Below are 24,084 nucleotides of genomic sequence, written 5' to 3'. Positions count from 1 at the left end.
GACTCTTGGAGAATCATAGAATTGTAGGACTGGAAGGGACCTCAAGAGACCATCTAGTCCAGTCCCCTGCACTCAAGGCAGGACTAAGTATTAGCTAGACCATCCCTGACAGCTGTTTGTCTAACCTGCTGTTAAAAATCTCCAACGATGGAGATTCCACAACCTCCCTAGGCAATTTATTCTAGCGCTTAATGAGGTGGAAATTGCTGTGGGCACAGCAGAAAAAGCAACTAGGAGGAGAGCATGGGGAAAATCAGAAATGTACCGAGAGTCAGTCTTCATTATACACATCCAAGGGCCCACACAACGGGCACCCACACAGCAGGAGTCAGGCCCTGTCACATCCTGTGTCACAACGGCTGGTCACAGCCACATCTCATGGGACAGGAGTCGCCATCGCCACCCAGTGATTTCCCCGCTGCAAAGGGTTGCTGTTCCTTATGGAGTTCCAGACTGCCAGCTAAATGACAGAGCTTGGACACTGGTGATTCTGGCGATATAAATACCTAGGTCAGTTCATGCTAAGGAGAATGCCTGTGTGTCCACTGCTGCAGCATCCAAAGGGCAACTCCCATCTTTTCATGTGCTGTGTATTTATACCTGCTACTGTATTTTCCACTCCATGCATCTGATGAAGTGGGTTCTAGCCCATGAAAGCTTATGCCCAAATAAATTTGTTGGTCTCTAAGGTGCCACAAGGACTCCTCGTTGTTTTTGCTGATACAGACTAACACGGCTACCGCTCTGAAACCAGCAAAGGGTTCCTGGCATTTCTATTAAAGGGGAGGGATGGGGGCAGTCAGTGCCCCTGATTTTTGTGTCCTCCCAAAGAGCTGTGTGCACAGATGCCTCTGTGTGGTGCTGTACAGCATTCAGACATTTCACCTGCCTCACTGGGAGCATGAGAGACCCTTTGGGGCTCTGGCCCCTGGCGTGCCAGAGGTGACCCTGCTCCTTACGTGTAGACTCCTGGCTGGGCAGCTGATGCCTGAACCCACCTCTGTCTCTATATCTGCCCCAACAGCTTCCAGTTAATCAGTAACAGGAATACGACACCCAAGCTGCAGTGTTCATTTGCAATTAACACCTGGTACAAAGGGGACGAGGTGGGAAGGGAGAAAAAGCATGAGAAAAACAGACACAAAACAAAGCTGTGGGTAGTCCCCTTCCCTTGCATTAGGGTGCAGTCTAATCTGCAGACATCTCATCTGCACAGAGTAGGAAGGGAGAAGGGGACTGACAGAAGTATTTACCCACTTGTTTTGGGGACCTGCAAAAAATGCCCCCCTTGGAGTGAAACTGTCATATGCAGTGGGGACAGAGGGCAGGTCTCGGCCGGCGCTGCTGAGCAAGGCAAATAGAGCATTGCAATGGGTTTAAGCACAAGATCATGCAACCAACGGGAAAAGAGAGAGGAGGGAAACCCATTCCCAGAATTCCTCTCTGCTTTCATTTCGGTTTCTCACAGAGCAGCTTGAAGTGCTGGGGGATTTGGTGAATGACAGGGCAGGTGAATCCATTTAGATCAAATAACCAGCACCCCAAAGCTGCCCCTCAAACTCGCAGGAAGCGCGAGACATTTGACTGCTGCTATTGCTCCTGCTTCTGTGTTTCCAGGCTCCGAGCAGGCCCATGAGCAGCGGAAATTCATGAGACCGGCCCAGCCAAAAGCCCTGGGAGTTTCCCCACAGCCTCTCTCCTTGTCACATTTCTAGCCCGGTTTTTGCAGCGCCAGGCAGCTTGAAGGGATTGGTAAAGCAGTGGAATTCCTGAGTCCAAACATCCAATCCCCCCAGCCTTTATCAAGTGACCCACTCTGCCTGCTCCCTTCTGCACCCTCCCCCACGCCTGGTTCTGCTTCTAAACCCGTAATGCTGCCGCTATGGGGTAGGAGGGCCATGCAGAAACATACCCAGTACAGGCAAAGGCCCCTGCTAAAAATACAACGAGCAATGGAAAATGGTATTTATAAAGCCACTGATTCTGGAGAAGTCATAGAATCATAGAATAACAGAGTTGGAAGGGACCTCTGGAGGCCATCTAGTCCAACCCCCTGCTCAAAGCAGGACCGATCCCCAATTAAATCATCCCAGCCAGGGCTTTGTCAAGCCTGACCTTAAAAACTTCTAAGGAAGGGGATTCCACCACCTCCCTAGGTAATGCATTCCAGTGTTTCACCACCCTCCTAGTGAAAAAGTTTTTCCTAATATCCAACCTAAACCTCCCCCACTGCAACTTGAGACCATACTCCTTGTCCTGTCATCTGCTGTCACTGAGAATAGTCTAGAGCCATCCTCTTTGGATCCACCTTTCAGGTAGTTAAAAGCAGCTATCAAATCCCCCCTCATTCTTCTCTTCCATAGACTAAACAATCCCAGTTCCCTCAGCCTCTCCTCATAACTCATGTGTTCCAGTCCCCTAATCATTTTTGTTGCCCTTTGCTGGACTCTCTCCAATTTTTCCACATCCTTCTTGTAGTGTGGGGCCCAAAACTGGATACAGTACTCCAGATGAGGCCTCACCAATGTTGAATAGAGGGGAACGATCACGTCCCTCGATCTGCTCGCTATGCCCCTACTTATACACCCCAAAATGCCATTGGCCTTCTTGGCAACAAGGGCACACTGTTGACTCATATCCAGCTTCTCGTCCACTGTCACCCCTAGGTCCTTCTCTGCAGAACTGCTGCCTAGCCATTCGGTCCCTAGTCTGTAGTGGTGCGTTGGATTCTTCCGTCCTAAGTGCAGGACTCTGCACTTGTCCTTGTTGAACCTCATCATATTTCTTTTGACCCAATCCTCCAATTTGTCTAGGTCCCTCTGTATCCTATCCCTCCCCTCCAGCGTATCTACCACTCCTCCCAGTTTAGTGTCGTCTGCAAACTTGCTGAGGGTGCAATCCACACCATCCTCCAGATCATTAATGAAGATATTGAACAAAACCGGCCCCAGAACCAACCCTTGGGGCACTCCGCTAGATACTGGCTGCCAACTAGACATGGAGCCATTGATCACTACCTGTTGAGCCCGACAATCTAGCCAACTTTCTACCCACCTTGTAGTGAATCCATCCAGCCCATACTTCTTTAACTTGCTGACAAGAATACTGTGGGAGACCGTGTCAAAAGCTTTGCTAAAGTCGAGGAATAACACGTCCCCTGCTTTCCCTTCATCCACAGAGCCAGTTATCTCATCATAGAAGGCAATTAGATTAGTCAGGCATGACTTTCCCTTGGTGAATCCATGCTGACTGTTCCTGATCACTTTCCTCTCGTCTAAGTGCTTCAGAATTCATTCCTTAAGGACATCCTCCATGATTTTTCCGGGGACTGAGGTAAGGCTGACCGGCCTGTAGTTCCCAGGATCATCCTTCTTCCCTTTTTTAAAGATGGGCACTACATTAGCCTTTTTCCAATCTTCCGGGACTTCCCCGGATCGCCATGAGTTTTCAAAGATAATGGCCAATGGCTCTGCAATCACATCTGCCAATTCCTTTAGCACTCTCGGATGCAACGCATCCGGCCCCATGGACTTGTGCATGTCCAGTTTTTCTAAATAGTCCCGAACCACTTCTTCCTTCACAGAGGGCTGGCCACCTCCTCCCCACGCTGTGCTGCCCAGTGCAGTAGTCTGGGAGCTGACCTTGTTCGTGAAGACAGAGGCAAAAAAAGCATTGAGTACATTAGCTTTTTCCACATCCTCTGTCACTAGGTTGCCTCCCTCATTTAGTAAGGGGCCCACACTTTCCTTGGCTTTCTTCTTATTGCCAACATACTGAAGAAACCCTTCTCTTAACATCCCTCGCTCGCTGCAACTCCAGGTGTGATTTAGCCTTCCTGATTCCATTCCTACATGCCTGAGCAATATTTATATACTCATCCCTGGTCATTTGTCCAATCTTCCACTTCTTGTAAGCCTCTTTTTTGTGTTTAAGATCAGCAAGGATTTCACTGTCAAGCCAAGCTGGTCGCCTGCCATATTTACTATTCTTTCTACACATAGGGATGGTTTGTCCCTGTAACCTCAATAAGGATTCTTTAAAATACAGCCAGCTCTCCTGGACTCCTTTCCCCCTCATTTCAGAGTAACAGCCGTGTTAGTCTGTATTCGCAAAAAGAAAAGGAGTACTTGTGGCACCTTAGAGACTAACCAATTTATTTGAGCATGAGCTTTCGTGAGCTACAGCTCACTTCATCAGATGCATACCGTGGAAACTGCAGCAGACTTTATATTCTGCTGCAGTTTCCACGGTATGCATCTGATGAAGTGAGCTGTAGCTCACGAAAGCTCATGCTCAAATAAATTGGTTAGTCTCTAAGGTGCCACAAGTCCTCCTTTTCTTTTTCCCCCTCATGTTATTCTCCCAGGGGATCTTGTCCATCAGTTCCCTGAGGGAGTCAAAGTCTGCTTTTCTCAAGTCCAGGGTCTGTATTCTGCTGCTTTCCTTTCCTCCTTGTGTCAGGATCCTGAACTCGACCATCTCATGGTCACTGCCTCCCAGGTTCCCATCCACTTTTGCTTCCCCTACTAATTCTTCCCGGTTTGTGAGCAGCAGGTCAAGAAGAGCTCCGCCCCTAGTTGGTTCCTCCAGCACTTGCACCCAGGAAATTGTCCCCTGCACTTTCCACAAACTTCCTGGATTGTCTGTGCACTGCTGCATTGCTCTCCCTGCTACCTCCACAGCCTCAGTTCCTTCCAGTTGCCCCCTACTGTACATGACGGTTCTGTGGCTTTCTTAATGCTGCACTGGACACATGGAAAGACAATACATACAACCTGCAGGGAAGCAGACCTGGAAATAGTGGCTTATCCCTCAGTGCCTCCTGAAATAGCTGCTAGTATCTGCAGGAACTGGACACCTTTTGCCACAAGTACCACACCCACAACCGGAACCCACCCAAGCATGGAACATTCCTGACCAAGTTCCCATTTGAATAACCCAGTTCTGCCTTTAAATTCCCTCTGGAGTTTGACGTATACGTTGTATTAATCCTTTCCGTTTCTAAATGACACTGAAGTGTCACTGCAAGCTAGTAGGCAGCTCCCATGCTCCTCCCCAGAGATGGCTGCATTTTAGTCCTTAACCAAGCAAAACATGTTCAAGACCGTAGGAGTTTTGCCTGATTGTGGACCACAGAATGGAGCTCATGGCTTGCAAAGTGCTTTGAGATCCTCCCGATACATTCAGGAGCCCAGATGACTGGCTGTATCACTATCAATGGAAGGCAGATTAGGCTATTGTGTTGTTCTCACAAAGGAGTCAGGACAGATTTCCCATTCTTCCTACCCCATCCTCCTCCCCAGGACTAAATATCACCCGGTGTCCACTGGGGCTATTTACTCACAGGCACTTAGCTATGCAGAAGTGCTGAGCCCTAGACCTTTGAGTTATGTTAATAGGGTTGATCCAAGTCCTTCATGAACTTGAGAGCCTTTTCTCACCATACAGGAAATCGGGGTTAGCTGAGTCGCCATGGGAATAGCAGGGAAAAAATGTGGACAAGAAACTTCAGAGAGAAGCTTAAGGGCTGCACAAAGAGACACATGGAAGAATGTGAGAGGGAGAGAGGAGCTGGAGATGCCACTGTGCATTGCACAGGCAGCCAGGGGTCCAGGTGGCAGCCTGGACATCTGAATATCATCTCTCTCCTCCCCCTTCAACACAGAAAGGCACATGGGTCAGGGGTCCTCAGCTGATGCAAATCCACATTGCTCTGGTGAAGCCAACAGATATTCCCTGATTTACCCCTCTGAGGATCTGGCCCGTTATAGATAAAACAAACCAACCGAAGGTAACACTGACCCCACTTCCTACACAGGCCAAAGGTTCTTGACGCTGCCTTCTGGCTCAATTATGCTAAAGGCCCTAGGCCTGATTCTGACCTAAGACCAATGGGACTCCACTGACTTTAATGGTGAACCAGGTCCAAATTCTCCTTCACTAGCCAGGAACAAACTGTAGGCCTCCATTGAAGACTACTAGGCCAGGTTTTCAAGAGCTCCTCACTTAGCAGCTCTCACTGAGCCATCAAGAGCCAGATTTGTGGAAGAGCCCAGTGCACTGGCTAAATGGGTGTCAAATCCTGATCCACGGTACCTGATCCAAAGCCCGTTGAAATCAATGGGAAACTTTCCCTGGACTTCAGTGAGTTTTGGATCAGGAGACCATAGGTGTCTGGAGCAAGATTTGGAGTTGGTGTAAATCAACATACCTCTATCCGGAGTTATGCTAATTTACACCACCTCTGAATCTGGCCCTTGATTTTTAAAAACGAAGGGGTCCGTTCTGCCGTCTGTTTCGCTGATGTCAAACAGAAGTGACTCGGCAGTCTCTAAGGTGCCACAAGTACTCCTTTTCTTTTTGTGGATACAACTACAGTGCTGTAAAAACTGGGGTAACTGCAAGCAGATCCTGGGTCCCAAAATTAAAGGTCCCATCAAGAACATTCCAGCCTTATTCTCCTTTTAACGAAACAAACAAACCTTTCTCTGCAAAACAGATTTTCACCAGCAGCACACAGCTGCATCCTACAAGGCCTGGCTGGATTGAAAAAAGATTTTTGAAGCAGAGAGGGCAAGTGCAGGGCTAGCTGAATCTTTCAACACAGATTCTGTCTAGCTCCCCCTTTAAAACACCAGCTTTTCTTTCCACGCAGCTAGCTGGGCAGGGCAGAGAGTTGGAGTGAAATTGAGCAGATGCAAACTGCACACGAGGAGGGGGCAGGCAGCCCTCGCTCCCAGGCTGGAGAAAACGCCTCCTTCGCGCAGGGAGCTTCGCTCCATCGCCAGGAAAGTTTGAAATCCCTAATTAATAGAAATATCACGTGGACAGAGGTGTGTGCGCGAGAGAGACAAGCTCCAGCGTGATTAGCACCGCCGGGCTCCGCGGGCGGGGTGAGACACAGCTCGGCACCGGGGGGGCGAGATCAGCTGCAGCGCGCGTGGAGCTCAGCGCCTCCCGGGACAGCTCCGGGCTCGGCAGCCACCACTCCCCGGTCCCCGCGGCTCGGCTCAGGGCGCGCGAGTGGGGGGGGGAGGAAAGTTTAGCAAAACTTTTTGGGACCCTCTTTTATCTCCCCGCCCCGCGATGCCCTCCGTCTACACCCAGCGCTCCCTGGCCGTGCTCCTGCTCTTCGGCACCCTGGCAGCCCTCATGGCGGTGCTCGCCTCCATCCTCCTCTTCCAGCTCCAGGCGGGCCGGGCCCAGGCCGGCTCCCCCAGCGCCGTCTCGGAGCGGGTGGCGGGGGTGCTGCGGCCGGTCTCGGCCGTGCTGGCCGCCCTGTGCCTGGTGCTCAACCTCAGCTGCCTCCTGCTCTGCCTCCTGCAAAGCTACTTCAGCGCCGAGGTGGGCCGGGGAGACCCGGAGCCGGACAGGTGAGCAGCGGCTGGGCGGGGGAGGATGCGTTTGGCTTGGGCTCATCGCAGGGTCCCCTGGTGCTGGAAGGGGAAAGGGGCGGGGAGCATCTCGGGTCCAGGCCCCCGGGCTCTGTCCCCTGCCAGTCGGGAGGAATTGAACCCCTGGGGCCGGGCATCGTCACCCTCCCGCTGGGGAACTTTGCGTGCGGAGCCCCTGGAGGAGTTGACCTGTTTAAAGGCGCCCAGATTGCCCGGGATAGGTGTGCAGAGGGGAGGGGCAGGAGGACTCCGAGATGCTAAAGACCTTCCTTGGCAAGGGGTAAATGGGAGCTCTCTCCCCTCCGCTCCAGCCTCCTGTGCAGCTTCATGCAACTTCTGCAGGATGCAGAGTCCCTCAAAGAGCCCTTTGAGCTGAGCCCACATCAAAGCCAGTCACTGAACTACACTGCCAGGCCGGGCAGCCTGCCATCTCCCACTTGCCCAGAATCCACCCATGCAATTCCCACTCCCTGTCTTTTTAACAGTGGCCCTGGTCCAGGACTCAGGAGATCTGGGTTCCAACTCCCTGCTCTGACACTGCCAAGTAACTGGATCTTTGCCTCAGTTTCCCCATTTTATAATGGGGATCCCAACCCTGCCCTGCTTCACAGGAGTGCATACGGATGGGGGCCAGATAAGTTCCTGGATGAGCTACATTGCTTAGCATCATTATTAGCTACCTGACTATGCCAACATTCATCTTGTGAGTGTCTGGCTGTGGATTGTAACCCATTTAATACCATGTGTGTGTATTTGTGCTTAGCGACTTTATTGACTACCTGAGCAAATTTACAGCTGCCTTTACATCTGGTTACATTAACACAGTATTTAACTTCCCCAGCACTTGCATAAATAACCAGGGCCAGATGCTCAGCTGGTGTAAATTAGTGTCGCTCCGTTGACTTCAGTGGAGGGATGCCAACTGAAACCAGCTGAGGATCTGGCTTGAAATATGTAATCCAGTCTTTAGACAGCAATGCTTGCCTGAGAGAGACCGCATTGGAGCATCAGCAGAGGGCTAGCGGAGACATTAGCACACCCAATCCCTTGTAGACTGGGGGAGAGGAGCAATACATTAGCTGAGCACTGGCTATTTTAACCTTCTGTAGTGCTTTCCACCTGAGGATCTCAAAGCAGTTTTAGCACATCAATGAACTGAGGCATCCAAGAGCCTAAATGCTATGAGAGCTGTTTTACAGGAAAACTGAGGTGCAGAGATTAAATGGCATGCCCTAAGGTCACAGAGTGAGTCAGTGGCAGAGAACCCAGGAATCCTGATTGCCAGGGGTGGCTGGTAGTCCCAGGTCCATTGACTGCTAGCAGTGGCTCAGCTTAGCTCCTCTTCCGTGTTTCTAGCTGCTGTTGCTGGCTCATTTGCAGTGAAGAGCCTGGGCACCTGTAGAAGCAGCTGGACGAGAGGGGAGCCAGCACCCCATGCCCAGCCAGCTCTCAAGGCACCACAGCTTCAAACCTACACTGACACAGAAGATATCTTAGGGTTTATACCCCGCCCTTCCCCTGCCGCCTCTCACACCCACAGCTAACACTGCAATTCATTAGCATCCCAGATACTTAGCAGATTCTATAGTAGGAAGTGCAAAGTCAGAAAAGAAGGCCAGCTGGCCAGATCCTGCATCTGTTTACCCCAGCTGGAGATCTTGCCCAAAATTCTGTTCTTATTTGCAGTGTTTATAAGTCGTCCCACCCCCCATTTTTTAGGAATTGGCAAGCTGGATTCTCTTGATTGGTGTCTGGGTGTTTTTAAAGGCAACCTGCACAGGAATACGACTAAAGACCCCCAAATCATTAACCCAGAGACACGTGTCGACTTAATAATTGCCAGCACATTTACATCTGCAAAAACATTTCTGAACACTGCCTCTTTCCTTCGCCTGCCAGGAACCCTGCCTGGGTTCACTGCGTCACCTGCATGGTTGATGCAGGGCTGGTTAAACACATACACCTCACCTTGGCTGGGACGTAAAAAGAGAAAGCGATTTGCAAATATTTGGTTTGAAAATGTATCGACGTCTGCATGTATAGGCCCCTCAGTGTAACTAACTCCACGGACTTCAGTGGATTCACACTAGGGATCAATTGGACTACAGCTGAGTGAAATTCAGAATTTCCATCCTGCAGGAAATTCCAATATTTCAACATTTTGTTTTCATCCTACATCGAGACAAAATGTTACACATCTAAATTTTTCATGGAACAAAGAATTTCAAAAAAGGTCAATTTGGAAATGACGAAACATGTTGTTTTGGCCTTTCCAATCAAAATGAAACTGACATTTCTTGAATCAAAATATTTTGTTGTGGATTGTTACACCAATCTGAAAAGCTTCACTGAAGTCTGTTGAACGTTAAACTTCATTTCCTTGTGGGGGCACATTGCCTCATGGGAGTTGTAGTTCAAAAGCCACATGACCCTGTTCTGCCTTGTGGTTAGTCTCTAAGGTGCCACAAGTACTCCTTTTCTTTTTGCGAATACAGACTAACACGGCTGTTACTCTGAAACTTGTGGGCCAGGCTCCCTTGGTAGATTACATCTCCCAGCCTGTGTCTGCAGCTGCATGACTTGTGGTGGACCATACGGCTGAGTTGGAGGGAAAACTGCATTGCATCATGGAATATGTAGTTGGACCAGGGAGTCCAGCCCATAGCAAACAATGGGACCCAAATTACAACTCCCATATGACAAACTGCACAATAGGGAAATACAGTTTAATGTTGAACTAATGAAAAACTAAACGTTTTGGGTCAGTTCAACAATCCAAAAATATTTCAGTTTGGGTCCATCCAATCCAAACCAAAACTTAATTTGACTTTCCCAGCAGAAAATTGAACCACTTCTGCAAAACTAAAATTGTCCTGTTGAAAAGTCTGATTTTGTGGAAACCACATTTTCCATTGGAAAAAACATTGATGGCAAAATTCCTGACCATCTGTAAATTTGACCCAGCACCTAATACTGAGTTCAGTTCTTAAAAGTTTTATTTATTTTCAAAGCTCTGCAATTCACCTGTGAAATCCCCCATTAAAACTGAAACAGGTCAATCAGCTAATTAGATAGCTAAATGCAAGGTCATACATCTAGGTGTGAAGAATGCAAGTCACACTTCCAGGATTGGGGGCTGTATTTTGAAAAGCAATGATTCATTAAGGGATTTAGGGGTCATTGCAAGCTCATGTTCAGTTGGTTATTTGCCATATGGTGGCTAGGAGAGCAAGTACAATCCTAGAACGTCTACGCATGAAAACACTGAGTGGATGTAGGCAGATGTTCTTACCCTTGGGTATGGCATTGACGAGAGTGGTTCTGGTGTCCAGTCTTTAGGGAGAAAGATGGTAAGTTGGAAAGGTTCAGAAAAGAGCTACAAGAACAATACAAGGTCTGGAAAACCTGCCTCACAGAGAGAGACCAAAGACGTCCAGTTTACTTAGTTTAACGAAGAGGCGGTTGAGGTGACTTGATCAGAATCTATAATCGGAAGATTTCTGATAGCAGAAGGGACTTGACTTTAGCAAAGGAAGAACAAGATCCAATGGCTAGATGCTGAAGCTAGATAACTTCAGACTAGGAATAAGGTGCCCAATTTGTACAGTGCGGGTAATCTTAGAAACATAAATGTTGGGCTGGACGGGGCCTCGAGAGATCATCACGTCCAGCCCCCTGCACTGAGGCAGGACCAAGGAACCCTAGGCCATCCCTGAAAAGTGTCTGTCCAACCTGTTCTAAAAAAATCTCAGATTACAGGGATTCCACAATCTCCCTTGGAAGCCTGTTTCAGAGCTTAACTACCCTCATAGCTAGAAAGTTTGTCCTAATATCTAACCTAAATCTCCCTTGCGGCAAAGTAAGCCCATTATTTCTTATCCTACCTTCACTAAACTATTGAAACAGCTTCCCTACACCTCCAGGGATCGGGGAGTCTCCATGACTTGGGGACTGGCTGTCTTTATAAAAGAGATCCTCCAGCTCAACCAGAAGTTATGGGCCTGATGCAAAAAAGAGAGCGATGAGTGAAATTCTCTGGCCTGTGCTGTCAGAAGGCCAGACTCGATGATCCCAGCAGTCCCTTCTGGCTTTAAAAATCTATTAATCACACCAGAATGATCCTGAAGTAATTCGATCCTTGCTTACAGGGATGGAATGTCACTAATGGATAGAGGAGATGGAGACTCAGGACTCCTGGGTTCTACTCTCAGCTCTGCCACTCTCTGGCTGTGTGACCCTGGGCAAGTCACGTCCCCTTTCTAGGCCTCATCTCGGAGAGCTAAAGCAGTGGTCTCCAAACTTTTTGGCTCGTGCACCCCCAGGGTGAAGACCAGTAGACCTGCCGCAGATGCGCCGCCGACGGAAGACTGGAAGACTTGCCGCAGATGCGCCGCCGGAGGGGAACACCAGCCATGGATGTGCAGAGCTGCCGCCGAACTGAAAAAATGGCGGAGTGCTGTCCGGCAGCATTCCTGCTGCCACGCACCCCCTGGGGTGCGCGCAGCCCAGTTTGGAGACCACTGAGCTAAAGACCCCTGTCACCTTCCTCCCACACACGTGGCAAGGTTCAGTTAATCCATGTTTGTGAAGACCCTTGGATGCTCCAGAAGAAGCACGTCTTTATTGTAGGGCTTCTAGTCAAGCTTACAGCCTAGTGCAAACTGCTCCCATTAAAACCAAAGTGAGAGACAGATGGTTGTAGAAGAGGGGCTGGCTGGGTAATGGGAACCCAGCACTGGCTGACAGGACGAGTTTGTATCTAGTGTGCTGGTGGGAGAAGGAAGCAGGGCTAAACATGGCTGCTCATGTCCTGGGCACAGTACTCAAGAGCCTTCGGGTCTCAGCAGAGCAGGTGCCTCGCCACCATTTGGCTGGTTTGCTGCAGTCACAGGCCATTCTGTGACACAGGCTGCCTGTTGCCCCACTCTGCCCGCAGGTGTTGCCGTTTGAACCCTGCTGGGGTGACGGGGGTTCTCCTATCCCTCACCAGCTCCAGTCCCAATTGCTCCTGTTTCTGTTCCTTGTTAAGCTCTGAGCTTGCCAGCCATAGCTCTCTGCCATGTTTCTGCGTAGGGGAGACCGAGTGCAACCGCTTGGGAAGGGCTGGGAGGAGAGCCCTAGCTAACTGCAGGTGCATCTTGCACAGGGTTAAGCATCTAAAGGCAAGGCCTCAGACAATGGAAACAGGGCACTCACCTGATCCCACATCCCCAAGGGGCAGAATAATCCTCTTCGGCTGCAGACAGTGGTCTCGCTGTGAGGGGAAATGAAACAGACCCAAGCTGCAGCGGCCCATCTGAGCTCAGCAAACTGGGATACAGGACTCCTGGGTTCTATTTTCAGCCCTGCCACTGAATCACCTTGTGACCCTGAAGCAAGCTACTTCTCCTCTTTGTGCCTCAGTTTCCCCCGTTTGTAGAACAGGGACAGTAACTATCTGTCTCAGTGGGATGAGAGACTTAATTAACTGATGCGATTAAGGAGCTCGAAATTAAAAGAGCTAAGGAAATTCAGAGGCTGTTTCTGTGACCCGTCTAGCTGGACTCAGCCTGCTTCTAACACCAGAATACAGAAAGGTTCTGGATTTCCCTGTATAAAAGTTGAGAATGTCCCAGGTTCTTTTAATTGTCAGTAATTTATTCTGAGCCCACGAGGGCAAAAGAACAGCTTGGGGGGCAGCAGAGAGCGGCTCTGACGATGCCATTCAGCAAAGGGCTTCCCACCTAAGGGACAGCTGGAGCCAGTGCACCAGAGGTGGTGACCTGGGATTTAGATCCATCCTCCAATCCAATCCCAGTGCTTGGGCCATGCACCTTGCTGCCACTGGGCCAGGCTCCAGGAAAGCCCCCCACAACCAATTTGGCTTAAATAGTTTGTCCTAAATTAGCTTCGCGCCCCCCACCCCGCCACAGTTCTTAAGCAAGGTGAGAGGCTGTTATTTCTTCACCCTTCTGCTGCTGAGGGCATGGGCGTCTCGAGAGCTGAGTGGCCTGGAGGGCTGACAGAAGGCAGTGTGGTTAGAACAGAGGCCTTGGAATCAGGACTCCTGGGTCCTGTTCTCTCTGCCACTCTTGCTGGGCGATCCTGAGCAAGGCACATCACTTCTCTGTGCCTCAGTCTCCCCATCTGTAATGTGGGGGTTATACCCCTACTTGGGGAGGGGGGGGCGGTAGGGTTGTGACACTCAAATAATGTTTGTTTGCAAATTGCTTTGAGATCCTAGAATGGAAAATACTGTTAGTCTAAAAAATGCCAGCCTGTGAAGGGTTAATTCTCACAGCCCCTTCTCCCCCATTGATAAGCAATTAGCTATTGTCTCCCCATGTTGGAACTTGTGTTTTCATCCTGCCCATCTCCATCTCTGCGGGACAGCCCTGTCCCCCGAGGGGGGCAGGGAGCTGGGGCTCCGGTTTCATTAGGGGATCTGCTCACGTAGCAGGAGGCTTTCCCACGTTGGGCCTGTCACGCGGAATTACTGCTCCAGTTTCCAGCTCTGCGCTCAATGGGCCCAGCCTGCTCTAAACAAAGGCTGTTCCTCCCCCCTGCTAATCCCCCAAGTCATGTAATTAATAAAACAAAGTGGCTTCTCTTCCCGAACGAGGCGCAGGAGCCCTTCTAAGTTCTATTAACAGCTCCTGACTGCAAACTCCCAGCACGAGGCAGACCCAGGCATCCCAGGAGTTCAGACACAACAGACCCTGTGGCCTCCGTCTCCTCCACCTTGTAACATCCCAGCCGGGGGAAGGGCCGTTCCCTATGGGGGCAGTTCTAGGGACAGCATTTGGAGGCTTTCCCCCATTGCCTTTTTCATGCCTGCAAACCCTAGGTAGCCAGATTCTGCAGAAAAGCATGGTGCAGTTTTGGTCACGCTGGCCAGAGCATCGTTGGTGTTGCCTATGAGGTGGCTGGTCCTCAAGTGGACTTATCACTGCTTTCATCAGCTGGTGGCTAGAGAACTGAGTTAAAGTCCCTTGTCTCTCACTTGTTCCTTATGCAGTTACTCCAGAGGCAAGCAGAGCTGTTACTCTCCTGCTTTCTCAGACTGGGGGGGTCCAGAGGACTCCTACACACACACCATAGGTTGACCAGCCCTTCTGAACCAGCAGGGCTGAGTGCCAGAGATCAAACTCTCCTGGGTAGTTTTTCCCAGCACCTGATCTCACTGACCCTCCCAAGTCCTTGCCAAAGAGGGAAGTGATGGAGGGAGAAGGCGAGGTAAGACACTTGCTCACTTCAGAACAAAAAGACCCAGACTCATTCCCGGCTGAAGGCAATCCAGTGGTTCTTGCATGTCACGAGTTGTTAGGCCTCAAGTCAATTCCCAATGGACAGATGTCCACATTACAAAGATAACCACCACTATTAGCACTAACTGGCCCCTTTGCCACCAATTTTTGAGGCCAAGGACTGCTGGACCTAGGAGACTGAGGTGCCCTTCAACCCCTGGGGCAGTTACTCAGTGTCAAAGCCACCGCACGCATTGCCAAGGAGGGTGTGTGTGCGTGTATTGCTCAGAACAGATACAGAGCGCCACTCCCCAGGGGTTGCCAACCCATCCCGCTCAGCAATGTGAAAACCGCTCCCTGTGTCAGTCATTCCAACATCACAATCCGCCACCTGTCTCTCCGGGATGAGCTACACAATCCTTTCCTTGTCTCCTACAGAGACAGTTGTGCTGGAGCATCTTTCAATCACAACCTTTAACCATGCTTAAGCCTACAGCACTTTGTGTCCTTTTCCCATTGTCACCTCCTTTCATGACTATGTTCTGCTCTCACAATTAACAAGAGGCTGACGTGCGGGCTTCCTTCGGTGATGATGGCCCATGAAGTGCCATAAGAGGAGTGCTGAGGTTCTGTAGGTCACCTCAGCTGTAATGAAGGGAACAAACAATCTCAAGCAGCTTTTGCAGGGTGGACAAGAACAGCTATTGAGTGCATGCTCACTAACGTTTAATAGCAGGGCTCCTGGCAAGTCTCAAGGGAGTCTGTGCGCCCACAGAAACCATCCAGTGTCACAACTGGAATAAGCTGAATCTATCAAGTGGAAGGGCTCAGATACTACCGTGAGGAGCATGGAATACGTGCCTGGATAGGAGCTGGCCTTTGATGTTTTATGCACCGTTCAGAAAGAAGGTCACCCCCCTTCCAAAACGTGAATCTAAATTAACACAGCTCGTTAAGCAAAGCAATTCAGCACCGAGAATGAAAATGCAACCTGGCTTTGCTTAGTTCACTGCAACAGCACTTCACCCTTTCATGCTCTTTTAAAGGGCGATAGACTTATGGACTAACGCATCATCTTGTTTCTTTGCTCTTCATTTCTTGCAATAGTCTTTAAGAAGTGTTGAAATATTTCTTTCTCCCACCAGCTTCTGCCTTCTTTTCCATCTTGCAGCCTCTTTAGGTTTATCTCCCTCCCTGCAGAAATGCTGAGCAAATACGGCTCTTGCTTCGTTTGCTTCTGTTATGTAGTTGCATCATCCGTGTTTGGAAAGGTGGTGAATGTGGGCTCCCTCTGCTGGCTGGCTGAACCTCAAGCTCATTCATCAACTGTGGGTTGTCTGTCTTTGGTTTTCATTTCTCAGCCAACAAATCAGTGGGTGGGGGGACCGGAAGGAAAGATATTGAAATGAAGACAGCCTTGCCCCTCATCGCAGTAGAACTGCCCAGGCAATCCTCTCCTCTCCAAGCTCCACAGCAGATCTGGGCTTAGTTACATGGCTCCCCCTGCACGTGACACTTCCAGCGACATCAGTGTTCTGTGCCGCAGAGACCAGAGGAGATGGCCCCATGCACATGGCTGAGAGGAGAATTCGGCTCCCTAGGAGGCAAGTTTAGGGCTTAAAATGCATCACAGCATCTCTGAGATGCTCTAGAACCCGCAGCCAATGCACTTTTCACCCCAAGTCCAGATTTTTGGACTGAGGTGCTTTACAGCATGTAGAAACCACTAGCCTGGGCCATCGAACTAGATCCAAACCCCAGCCTCTTAGATTGATTTGAATATTGGAGCGTTGGTATAGAAGCTCTGCACTGCTTTATATAGCCTCAGAGAATATAAGATCTTAGGGTCACTAGGGGACAGAGTCAATCCCCTTGCAGGTGCAGGAAAGGCCTCTGGTAGAGCTGTTCTGATCAGATTAAAATGATACTGCACTGGGATAAAGGCAGTGGGCATCACTAGATACTGCTCTAGTTTACCACTGAAGTGTTTCTCTCTCCTGTTTTGCAGAGCTGACTGGTTCCTGTTGGACAGCCGGATGATTCGGCACCTTGCCATTGGCTTGTTCTGCTGCGGTGTTTCCGTCTATTTAGCAGGCAAGCATTTTCATTTCTCTGCAAACGCTGGGATCTCATTCCGCCGGGAGGGAGGGCTCGGCCCCACACAGAACTCACGCATTTCATCGAGAATGCTCTGGCACCTGCCTCCCCCCGGTGCTTTGGAGGTTGCTGAAAACCTATTTATAGGTCAGGCTGCCAGGTTCGCTTGCTTCCCAGCCGGCGTCCCCAGGTTCCTGAGTCCAGGTTTATTCCTGCAGTGGTGGGACCGGAATCCTGTTTGCAGCCTGGCTGCAGTGTAACTTCTGGACAGCCCTTCAGCCAACAAACCCTGAGCATGACACCGGGCAGGGCTGTGCCCAAGGAAGGATGGTGCAGCAGTGCTGTGCCAGGACTAGGGCCAGCTGGCTTCAATTCCCTGCTATGCCGGAAGCTCCCTGCGAGACCTTGGGCTAGTCACTTAGGCCAGATCAGTGAGCTCAAGGGGGATTAGGTGCCTAACTACCTTTGAGGATCTGGGTTTTCATCTCTCTGGGTCCCAGTTCCTATCTGTAGACCAGGGATAAGAGCCCTCTCCTGGCTCATGGGAGGCTGGGAAGCGCTCAGATCTTACACTAAGAGGGGCCACAGCCAGACCTGCTGTGCAATCGTGGCCAAGACACTTAGCTTCTCTCTGCCTCAGTTTCTCCCTTTGAAGAGGCCATAACACTGAGAAAGGAGCAGAAGGCAGCTGTGGTGTTTTGGGATTCGGGGGAGCAGGGGGAAAGGGGGACAATAGCAAGTAGTTTTAAAAGACTTTGTGACCTGGTTTTTGAGATACTGTAATGCTTCTGCCATTTGTCTTATGAGGGAGAGGCTGGACACCCCCCACCAATACCCCCATGATGCCCCTCCACGGTGCTGGCTTTCTCCCGGAGATTGGTGGGGAGAGCACACCTCCGTTCTCCCTGGAGCCTGTGACAGGTGTGGCTGTGACAGGCAAGTCCCCAAACCCAGCCCCTGGCTTTACACAAACAGGGCCATTAGTCAATGAGCTAGGGGGATCTAGAACATCAGTTAGAGCCACAACATCTGCCCAAGGAGATCCCAGTCCTCCACTGGGCCTTTACACACCACTCCTGGCTAATCGCTTGTGGCTTTGGCTTCAGAAGCTTTTAAAAGGAGAAGGCAGCTCTCATCCCCGCATGTCCCCAAAGACAAGGCGTGTGGGCAGCGTCCTCTCTTGGCACCCAGGCCATCCAGCGCTGCAAGAAAATAGCAGAGAGCTCACTAGCAAGTGTCATGACTGACGAGCACCTTGGAGGCTCAATGTGGCACAGCCAGGACTCCCCCCATGTGATAGCACTGTGGATAACCCCTCTCGCTGCCTCTAGGAGCAAAGGAATTGCCAGGCTGGATCAGCCCAAGGTCCAGCTAACCTAGGTTCCCGTCTCCAACTGTGGCCGCTGCCAGCTGCCTCAAGGGAAAGTGTAAGAGTGCTGTCGGGGTGGGATAACCCGGACGCAGGGAAAGTCCCTTTCTGCCCCTATCTGTATCTCTGATGAGCTGGATGCCAGGCTTCAGGGGCCAGGCTGCGGCTCTGTTAATGGAGCCCTTTCAGGAGTGGGGCATTCAGACACTATATTTTTCTTTTTTTAAGATTTCAAAATAAAAAATTTAATCCAACTATTTAACAGGCAGTGTGGGCATGGCCAGGCGCCAGCTGCTGGTAAAGAGTGAGCAGAAGAGCAGCACAGAGGAAAAGCAAACACCAAGAACAGGCGGGCAGAGCACACAGGGATTAGTCACCGGTTAAGCCTCAGGAACATGCCGGGTACTGTGCATGCCTCAATGAGGGGGGTTTTCCAAAGCACCCAGGTAAACAGGACTCAAGTTCCTAACTCACTTAGATCCAGATCCACAAGGGAGCTAGGTGCCTAAATACCTTTGAGGACTGGGAACTTGGGCGCCTTTGAAAATACCCCCTCCCCACCCAGAAATGGGTCCTGTGGGTAAGTGAAGTCCAGAATCGGGCTCGTGAGGCAGTCGCAGAGTGAAGGAAACTGCTTTCGCTCAGATTGAGATGGGACGTTCAATCAAAACGGGACATCTCTCCCGAAGAGCTCGGCACTTGCTCAGCCACAAGAGGTGGGCTTGGCCCAGGACTTGTTTCCCTTGTGTGTCAGACTACTGGCCTTCTTATCTCTGCCTTTATCTCCTTCCCCTCCAGCTCTCTCCATCTACATGCTGCTGCTGTTTGAAATCGAGACCGGCATAACCAGCGCCTGCATCCTGTCCTCCGGGATCATTGTCCTGCTGATCACGGTGACACACGCCCTCATCAGGGCCTCCCAAGCCTCACGGCGCAGCCAGTCTGAGCTCTGCCGCACCCTCTACGAAAACGACTCTGCCCGGCGCAGTGACACCCCGGCCAGTGACCTCAACAACAGCAAGAACATGGCTGCAGCCCGCCCGCGGCCAGAGATCCACCGAGAGTTCTCCTACCCACCATACATAGAGCAGAAGCCCCACCTTGCCTCACCAGCCAGAGGCAGCTTCACCTTGCCAGGAAGCCATAGGCCCCTGGCTGAGAAAGATTGCTGCAACCTTCCCCGGACACACAGGACGCTGTCGGCAGAGCCAGGCCTGCTGCAGGTGCAGGGCAAGCCCTGGAACAGCGTCACCCAGGAGATGAGGAATATTTTGTCGCGGAAGCCAGGAGCCTCCGGGAAGGATTCAACTTTGGTGTGAAGGCTGGAGTGGGGAAGTCTCATCCCAATGCTGCCAAGATCTGCATCTCCCTTTAGCCTTTCACATGGGCCACTCCCCACTCCGTCCCCACCTGAACAGCTAAGATACCTGCCCAGGAACTCGACAAGACATTGGGCGAGAGGAAATCTACTGTCCCACCCAAATAAAAGGGACTTGGCGTCCCTCCTGTCCGGACTGCACTGAGATGGAGGGGCTTGAGAGGGGTGCAGAGTTTTAAAATTATATCTTACTCCTCCTGAAGTCTGGAGGATTATATCAGAGCTCCTTCCCAGCTGGGCTGGGGTTGCCGTTAACCAGCCTAATGATTGTAGTGGGCAATTAGAGTTGAAAGGTGGCTCCGTAAAAACTACAGCCTGCTGCGTTCTGCCTCTTGCATCGCCCTCCTGTGAGTAAAGCTCCTACCCTGGCAACTCGGGTGATGCAGGAGACAGAACAGGGCCCATGACAGCTCTGCAGGACAGAGAGGTACCAAAGTGCAGGAAAGGGAGTGGGGGTGAGCGGTAGCGTCACTTGTCTAATTAGAGCTGCACTTCAAAGTTCCCATCACCCCTTTCCTCCCGGGTCGGCCTGAGCTGGGAGGGGCAGACAGGAACTGGCTCAGTAAGGCAGAATGGCATTAGCTGCATGTTGTGTGAGAGAAAAGAGGGCAAAAAAACAGCCAGTATCAGCCATAGGAGAGTGGCCATCCTGTGTGCTCCCTTCTCCCACAGCCCAGCTCCCCTCTGCACCCCAAGCTTTTTGTCCTTGCTGGTCCCTCTCCAGCCTGCTCCTGTTGTTCTTTCGCTGGCACTACGGAGGTTTAGACAGTTCGTGTGGCAGACTCACCACCCAACGCAGCTGCTGTATGTTATGGTGAAGCAGAGATTGCTATTCCACTCAGAGAGGCAAAACCAGCCACTGATGGGAGGGGTAGAAGAAGATGCAGCTGGAGAGTTAGACTGAGGGAGAGGAGGTTGGAAGGTGGGCGTGAGAGAGCAGGGCCCGCTGCTCACTGACCTGGCCTTGCCCAAGGTTCCTTACTGTCTCCAGGACTGGGCACAGACACAACTCAGTCAACAAGATCACTTCCTGTGGCAAAACCTTTGCTCCAGCATGAACAGCTGTGTCTGAATGCAGGCAGCTGCTGCTTGCCAGAAACATGGCCCTGCACATAAACAACAGCCTTTGTATTCACTTTTCCTTGTTCTTTAATTGCCTACAAAGGACATATGCAAGGGAACAAGATCTTTGTTCACTTGGCCCTACTGCTGGTTTCCCCACTGAAAAGGATAATCCTGGTGACAAATGCAGTGGGGGTTGCCAGGAGATTGGTGGTTACACAGACAGGGCTAGGATTGACAGAGCTGGAGCAAGTGAAACAAGAGCCCTGTTTGGCGCAACTGCGTGGTTAGTACAAGAGAGAGAGAAATGCACAATAAAAATACAACAGATGGTGCTGGTTACCGTGAGACCCACCCAGTTCTTTAAACGGAGTCTGATTCACCATTGTGTGACTTTCACTGTTATAACTCCATTGATTTCCAAGTGTTTCATACCAGAAGTCCTAGCACAATGACCTGGCAATAAGTAAAATCAGGGTTTTTTTAAAGCCATGTTTCCTGCCCTGCCAGCTGCAAGGTTCATTCCAGGTTGCCCAAAGCAGCAGCGCAATTTATTTATTCTGACTCCTGGTCTCATTATTCGGGTGCTAGCTTTAGGACAGCAATGGGTGCAGCCTTGCAAGGAGCGAGTGGAGACAGAGGCCACATTTCTGGATTAACAAACCTTGTGCATCACGCTATTAAAACACAGCTGTGTTCCTGAGCACACAGCGATGGCTAAAATACAGAGTTTATCTCTTTGAAGTGGGGTGTGATTGTTTGGGGTCATTCACCACTCTCAGGAAATGCCAGGCTAAAACCTTTTTTCTGATCTCAAACCCCCTTATGCCCCTTTCTTCCCAGCCCTGGAAAAATGACCTGCTTGTTAAATTCCTTTCCACTGAAAAGAAACATGGAGTTGTCGGCGCCAATGAAAAAACAAAACTTAAGCAACACCCCTTTCCAACTGCCAAGCTGTGTGCAGGCCTTTTTCCCATCCCACTTCTTTATGGTGTCTAAAGAAGGTCTTTGGGGTGCCTAACTACCTTTGACAGGTTTCAGAGGAACAGCCGTGTTAGTCTGTATTCGCAAAAAGAAAAGGAGTACTTGTGGCACCTTAGAGACTAACCAATTAATTTGAGCATGAGCTTTCGTGAGCTACAGCTCACTTCATCAGATGTTTACCGTGGAAACTGCAGCAGACTTTATATACACACAGAAATCATGAAACAATACCTCCTCCCACCCCACTGTCCTGCTGGTAATAGCTTATCTAAAGTGATCAACAGGTGGGCCATTTCCAGCACAAATCCAGGTTTTCTCACCCTCCACCCCCCCACACAAATTCACTCTCCTGCTGGTGCTAGCCCATCCAAAGTGACAACTCTTTACATAAGATAAGATAAGCTATTACCAGCAGGACAGTGGGGTGGGAGGAGGTATTGTTTCATGATTTCTGTGTGTATATAAAGTCTGCTGCAGTTTCCACGGTAAACATCTGATGAAGTGAGCTGTAGCTCACGAAAGCTCATGCTCAAATAAATTGGTTAGTCTCTAAGGTGCCACAAGTACTCCTTTTCTTTTTGCTAACTACCTTTGAGGATCTGGGACGTGTGCATTCCAAAATTAACCACCACTTCCCACTGACGTAGGAAGGACTACATCTAGCCAATATCATTGCCCTTTGCTGCAGTGCTTTTCAGTTTGAAGGGGAATAGTCTTCTAAGAAACCTCACACAGACCGGCCAGAAAGTTTAAGGGTGGAAGATTTCTCACCCTTCCAGCTGGCCAAAGAGATCACTGACCTGGGCTGGATGAAAAAGGCCAGTCTGGTCTGAAATCAGGAACTGGCTGGCAGATTCGGGGCTTGCAGGGCAGCAGCGCTGTAAGAAAATAATCACATCCACCAGGAGATAAGGACAGCAGTATACATGGGAGCGTGCAGCACCAGGGCTTCCTCATCTACAGCCTCTAAGCCTGGAGCCCTCCATCTGCAGCGTAGGGACAAGTGTGGCTCATGGAATTCTAACTGTAGCCATTGGACATGCCCATCTTTAATACAGGGGGGTAGCCAATGGAGGCTACATGGCCCCCATACCTGCCTCCTGGGATGTCAAGACCCACAGTCTCTGTGGCCTCACTTCTAACTGCTGTTGGAATTTGCTCCACTGTGTGTAAATTAGGCATGGCCCCAGGAAAGTTGGAAACATGGCAAAATACGAGAGGTCGTAGCCACAAACATCTAGCACAGAAAGTCACTTGGCACAGAACCGGGCATTCTGCATGCTTTAGCCATGTGCTTGCAACAGAAAATTCAAAGCTGTTAGGTATATGGAGCAGCATTTGTGAGTTTCACTTCCACAAAGCCCTGACACTCATGCCATTAAGGCTCTTGGGGCGATGGACTGAACATACTAGACTCAGCCCATCTACTGGCAGATGCTGGAGTAGCTTTCCTTTTGCTGCAAACAGCAAAATGCATCCTCCAGCTACACTGACCAGTGGCAAATCCCATCCACAGACAGAGCCCCGCAAACGACCTAATGAACAGTATCCCATCCGGGTGGGGACCCTGCTTCGCCATACACTCCTTTCTTCAGCGCTAAAACATTCATTTATTATTATGGCCCTCACCATGCTACAAATATATTTAACACTGCACAAAAATGCTACATATTAGCCAAAGAGCCACCCCCCCCCCCGACTCCCTTCTTTAAATGTATGGAAATAAGTTATTTTGCAGGAAACATGTTGTAAACAAGAGGGTTTTCTTCCTAAAGTAAAGTGAACCAGAGTTTCACTGCAAGGCAAGGAGCTTATTCTTTTAAATAATAGCACAGAGTCACATTACGGGTGTAACTGCTTGGCTTGTCTGTAGTTTGCAGAGTTACAGCTAGTGAAGCCTTCAGCAGTCACAGAACAGTCATTCCTATAAAGCGGTAGGGCAATTATCAGAATTCAGGGTGTCAGACTCCCGAGCTACCTGCGGCCCTGAGCAGAATTCAGCTGATCCTTCACAGTGATGGCATGCTTGAGCAGCCTGTCGATGCTCTCGAAATACACGCTGCTGTCCATCATGTTCTTTATGGCGCTGAAACAGACCAGGTGGAACAGGGGATGCAGTTAATACCTTCGAGAGCTTCACGGGTTTAGAATATACATGCACGCCGGTGAGGGGATGGCTACGAAGGAGTTACAGCTACATATGGAATTTTGCATCTTCAAACACTAGCTAAGGGGTGGATTTCTTGGGAGAGACTGGCAGGTTTGTATTGCCCTCAACAAAGGGTGCATCAGACTCAATGAAAAGAACGAGACCTAACAGTAACATTTCAGAGAGCTGTGCCTGCTGTCAGCATGCCTCAGGCCTGACTCTCTGCTGAGATGGGGCCACTCAGTGCCAGCTGTGGGCTCAGTTCATCACTGCCCTGCACCTACACCAGTGCCAAGCGAGTGCAAACTGCCACCATTCTGATTCCTGCTGCTTGACACTTACTTTACAGTGGTGTGAATGGCTCGGCTGGGAAGGATGAACTGGGTCTTGTGCTGGTGGAATGGGCGGGCAGGAAGCTCTTACAG

General features: G+C 50.3%; 2 protein-coding genes across 9 annotated transcripts in view; one reads left to right on the top strand and one right to left on the bottom strand.

Moving 5' to 3' along the window:
* LOC125627009 (BLOC-1-related complex subunit 8) overlaps window positions 1-24,084 on the bottom strand; it is an 80,484-nt gene that overhangs the window by 47,540 nt on the left and 8,860 nt on the right. For 2 of the 8 annotated variants that reach the window (XM_048830674.2, XM_048830677.2), the window contains exons 1-2: window positions 23,489-23,543; window positions 22,311-22,388 (exon numbers count right to left, since the gene is read on the bottom strand). Coding sequence is in view for 4 of the 8 variants with exons in the window: in XM_048830678.2 (XP_048686635.1) it covers window positions 17,850-17,919; window positions 23,489-23,596 (178 nt within the window). In the remaining 4 variants the exon portion in view is untranslated. Of the gene's footprint in view, window positions 1-8,142; window positions 8,866-13,010; window positions 17,920-21,220; window positions 21,552-22,099; window positions 22,389-23,488; window positions 23,597-24,084 lie in introns of those variants that run through there. The other 6 variants (XM_048830681.1, XM_048830682.2, XR_012666098.1 and 3 more) reach the window with 6 other exon arrangements.
* TMEM221 (transmembrane protein 221) lies at window positions 6,900-21,249 on the top strand. The gene is made up of 3 exons (XM_048830683.2): window positions 6,900-7,373; window positions 16,629-16,714; window positions 18,885-21,249. Exons 1-3 carry the CDS (start codon window positions 7,087-7,089, stop codon window positions 19,403-19,405), a joined length of 894 nt encoding a protein of 297 aa, XP_048686640.1. The 5' UTR covers window positions 6,900-7,086; the 3' UTR covers window positions 19,406-21,249.

This window comes from Caretta caretta, chromosome 25 (genome assembly GCF_965140235.1).
Source record: "Caretta caretta isolate rCarCar2 chromosome 25, rCarCar1.hap1, whole genome shotgun sequence".
NCBI classification, from domain to species: Eukaryota; Metazoa; Chordata; order Testudines; family Cheloniidae; genus Caretta; species Caretta caretta.
The sequence above is the reverse complement of the archived record's forward strand: the minus strand, read 5'-3'. Positions and strand labels throughout refer to the sequence as shown.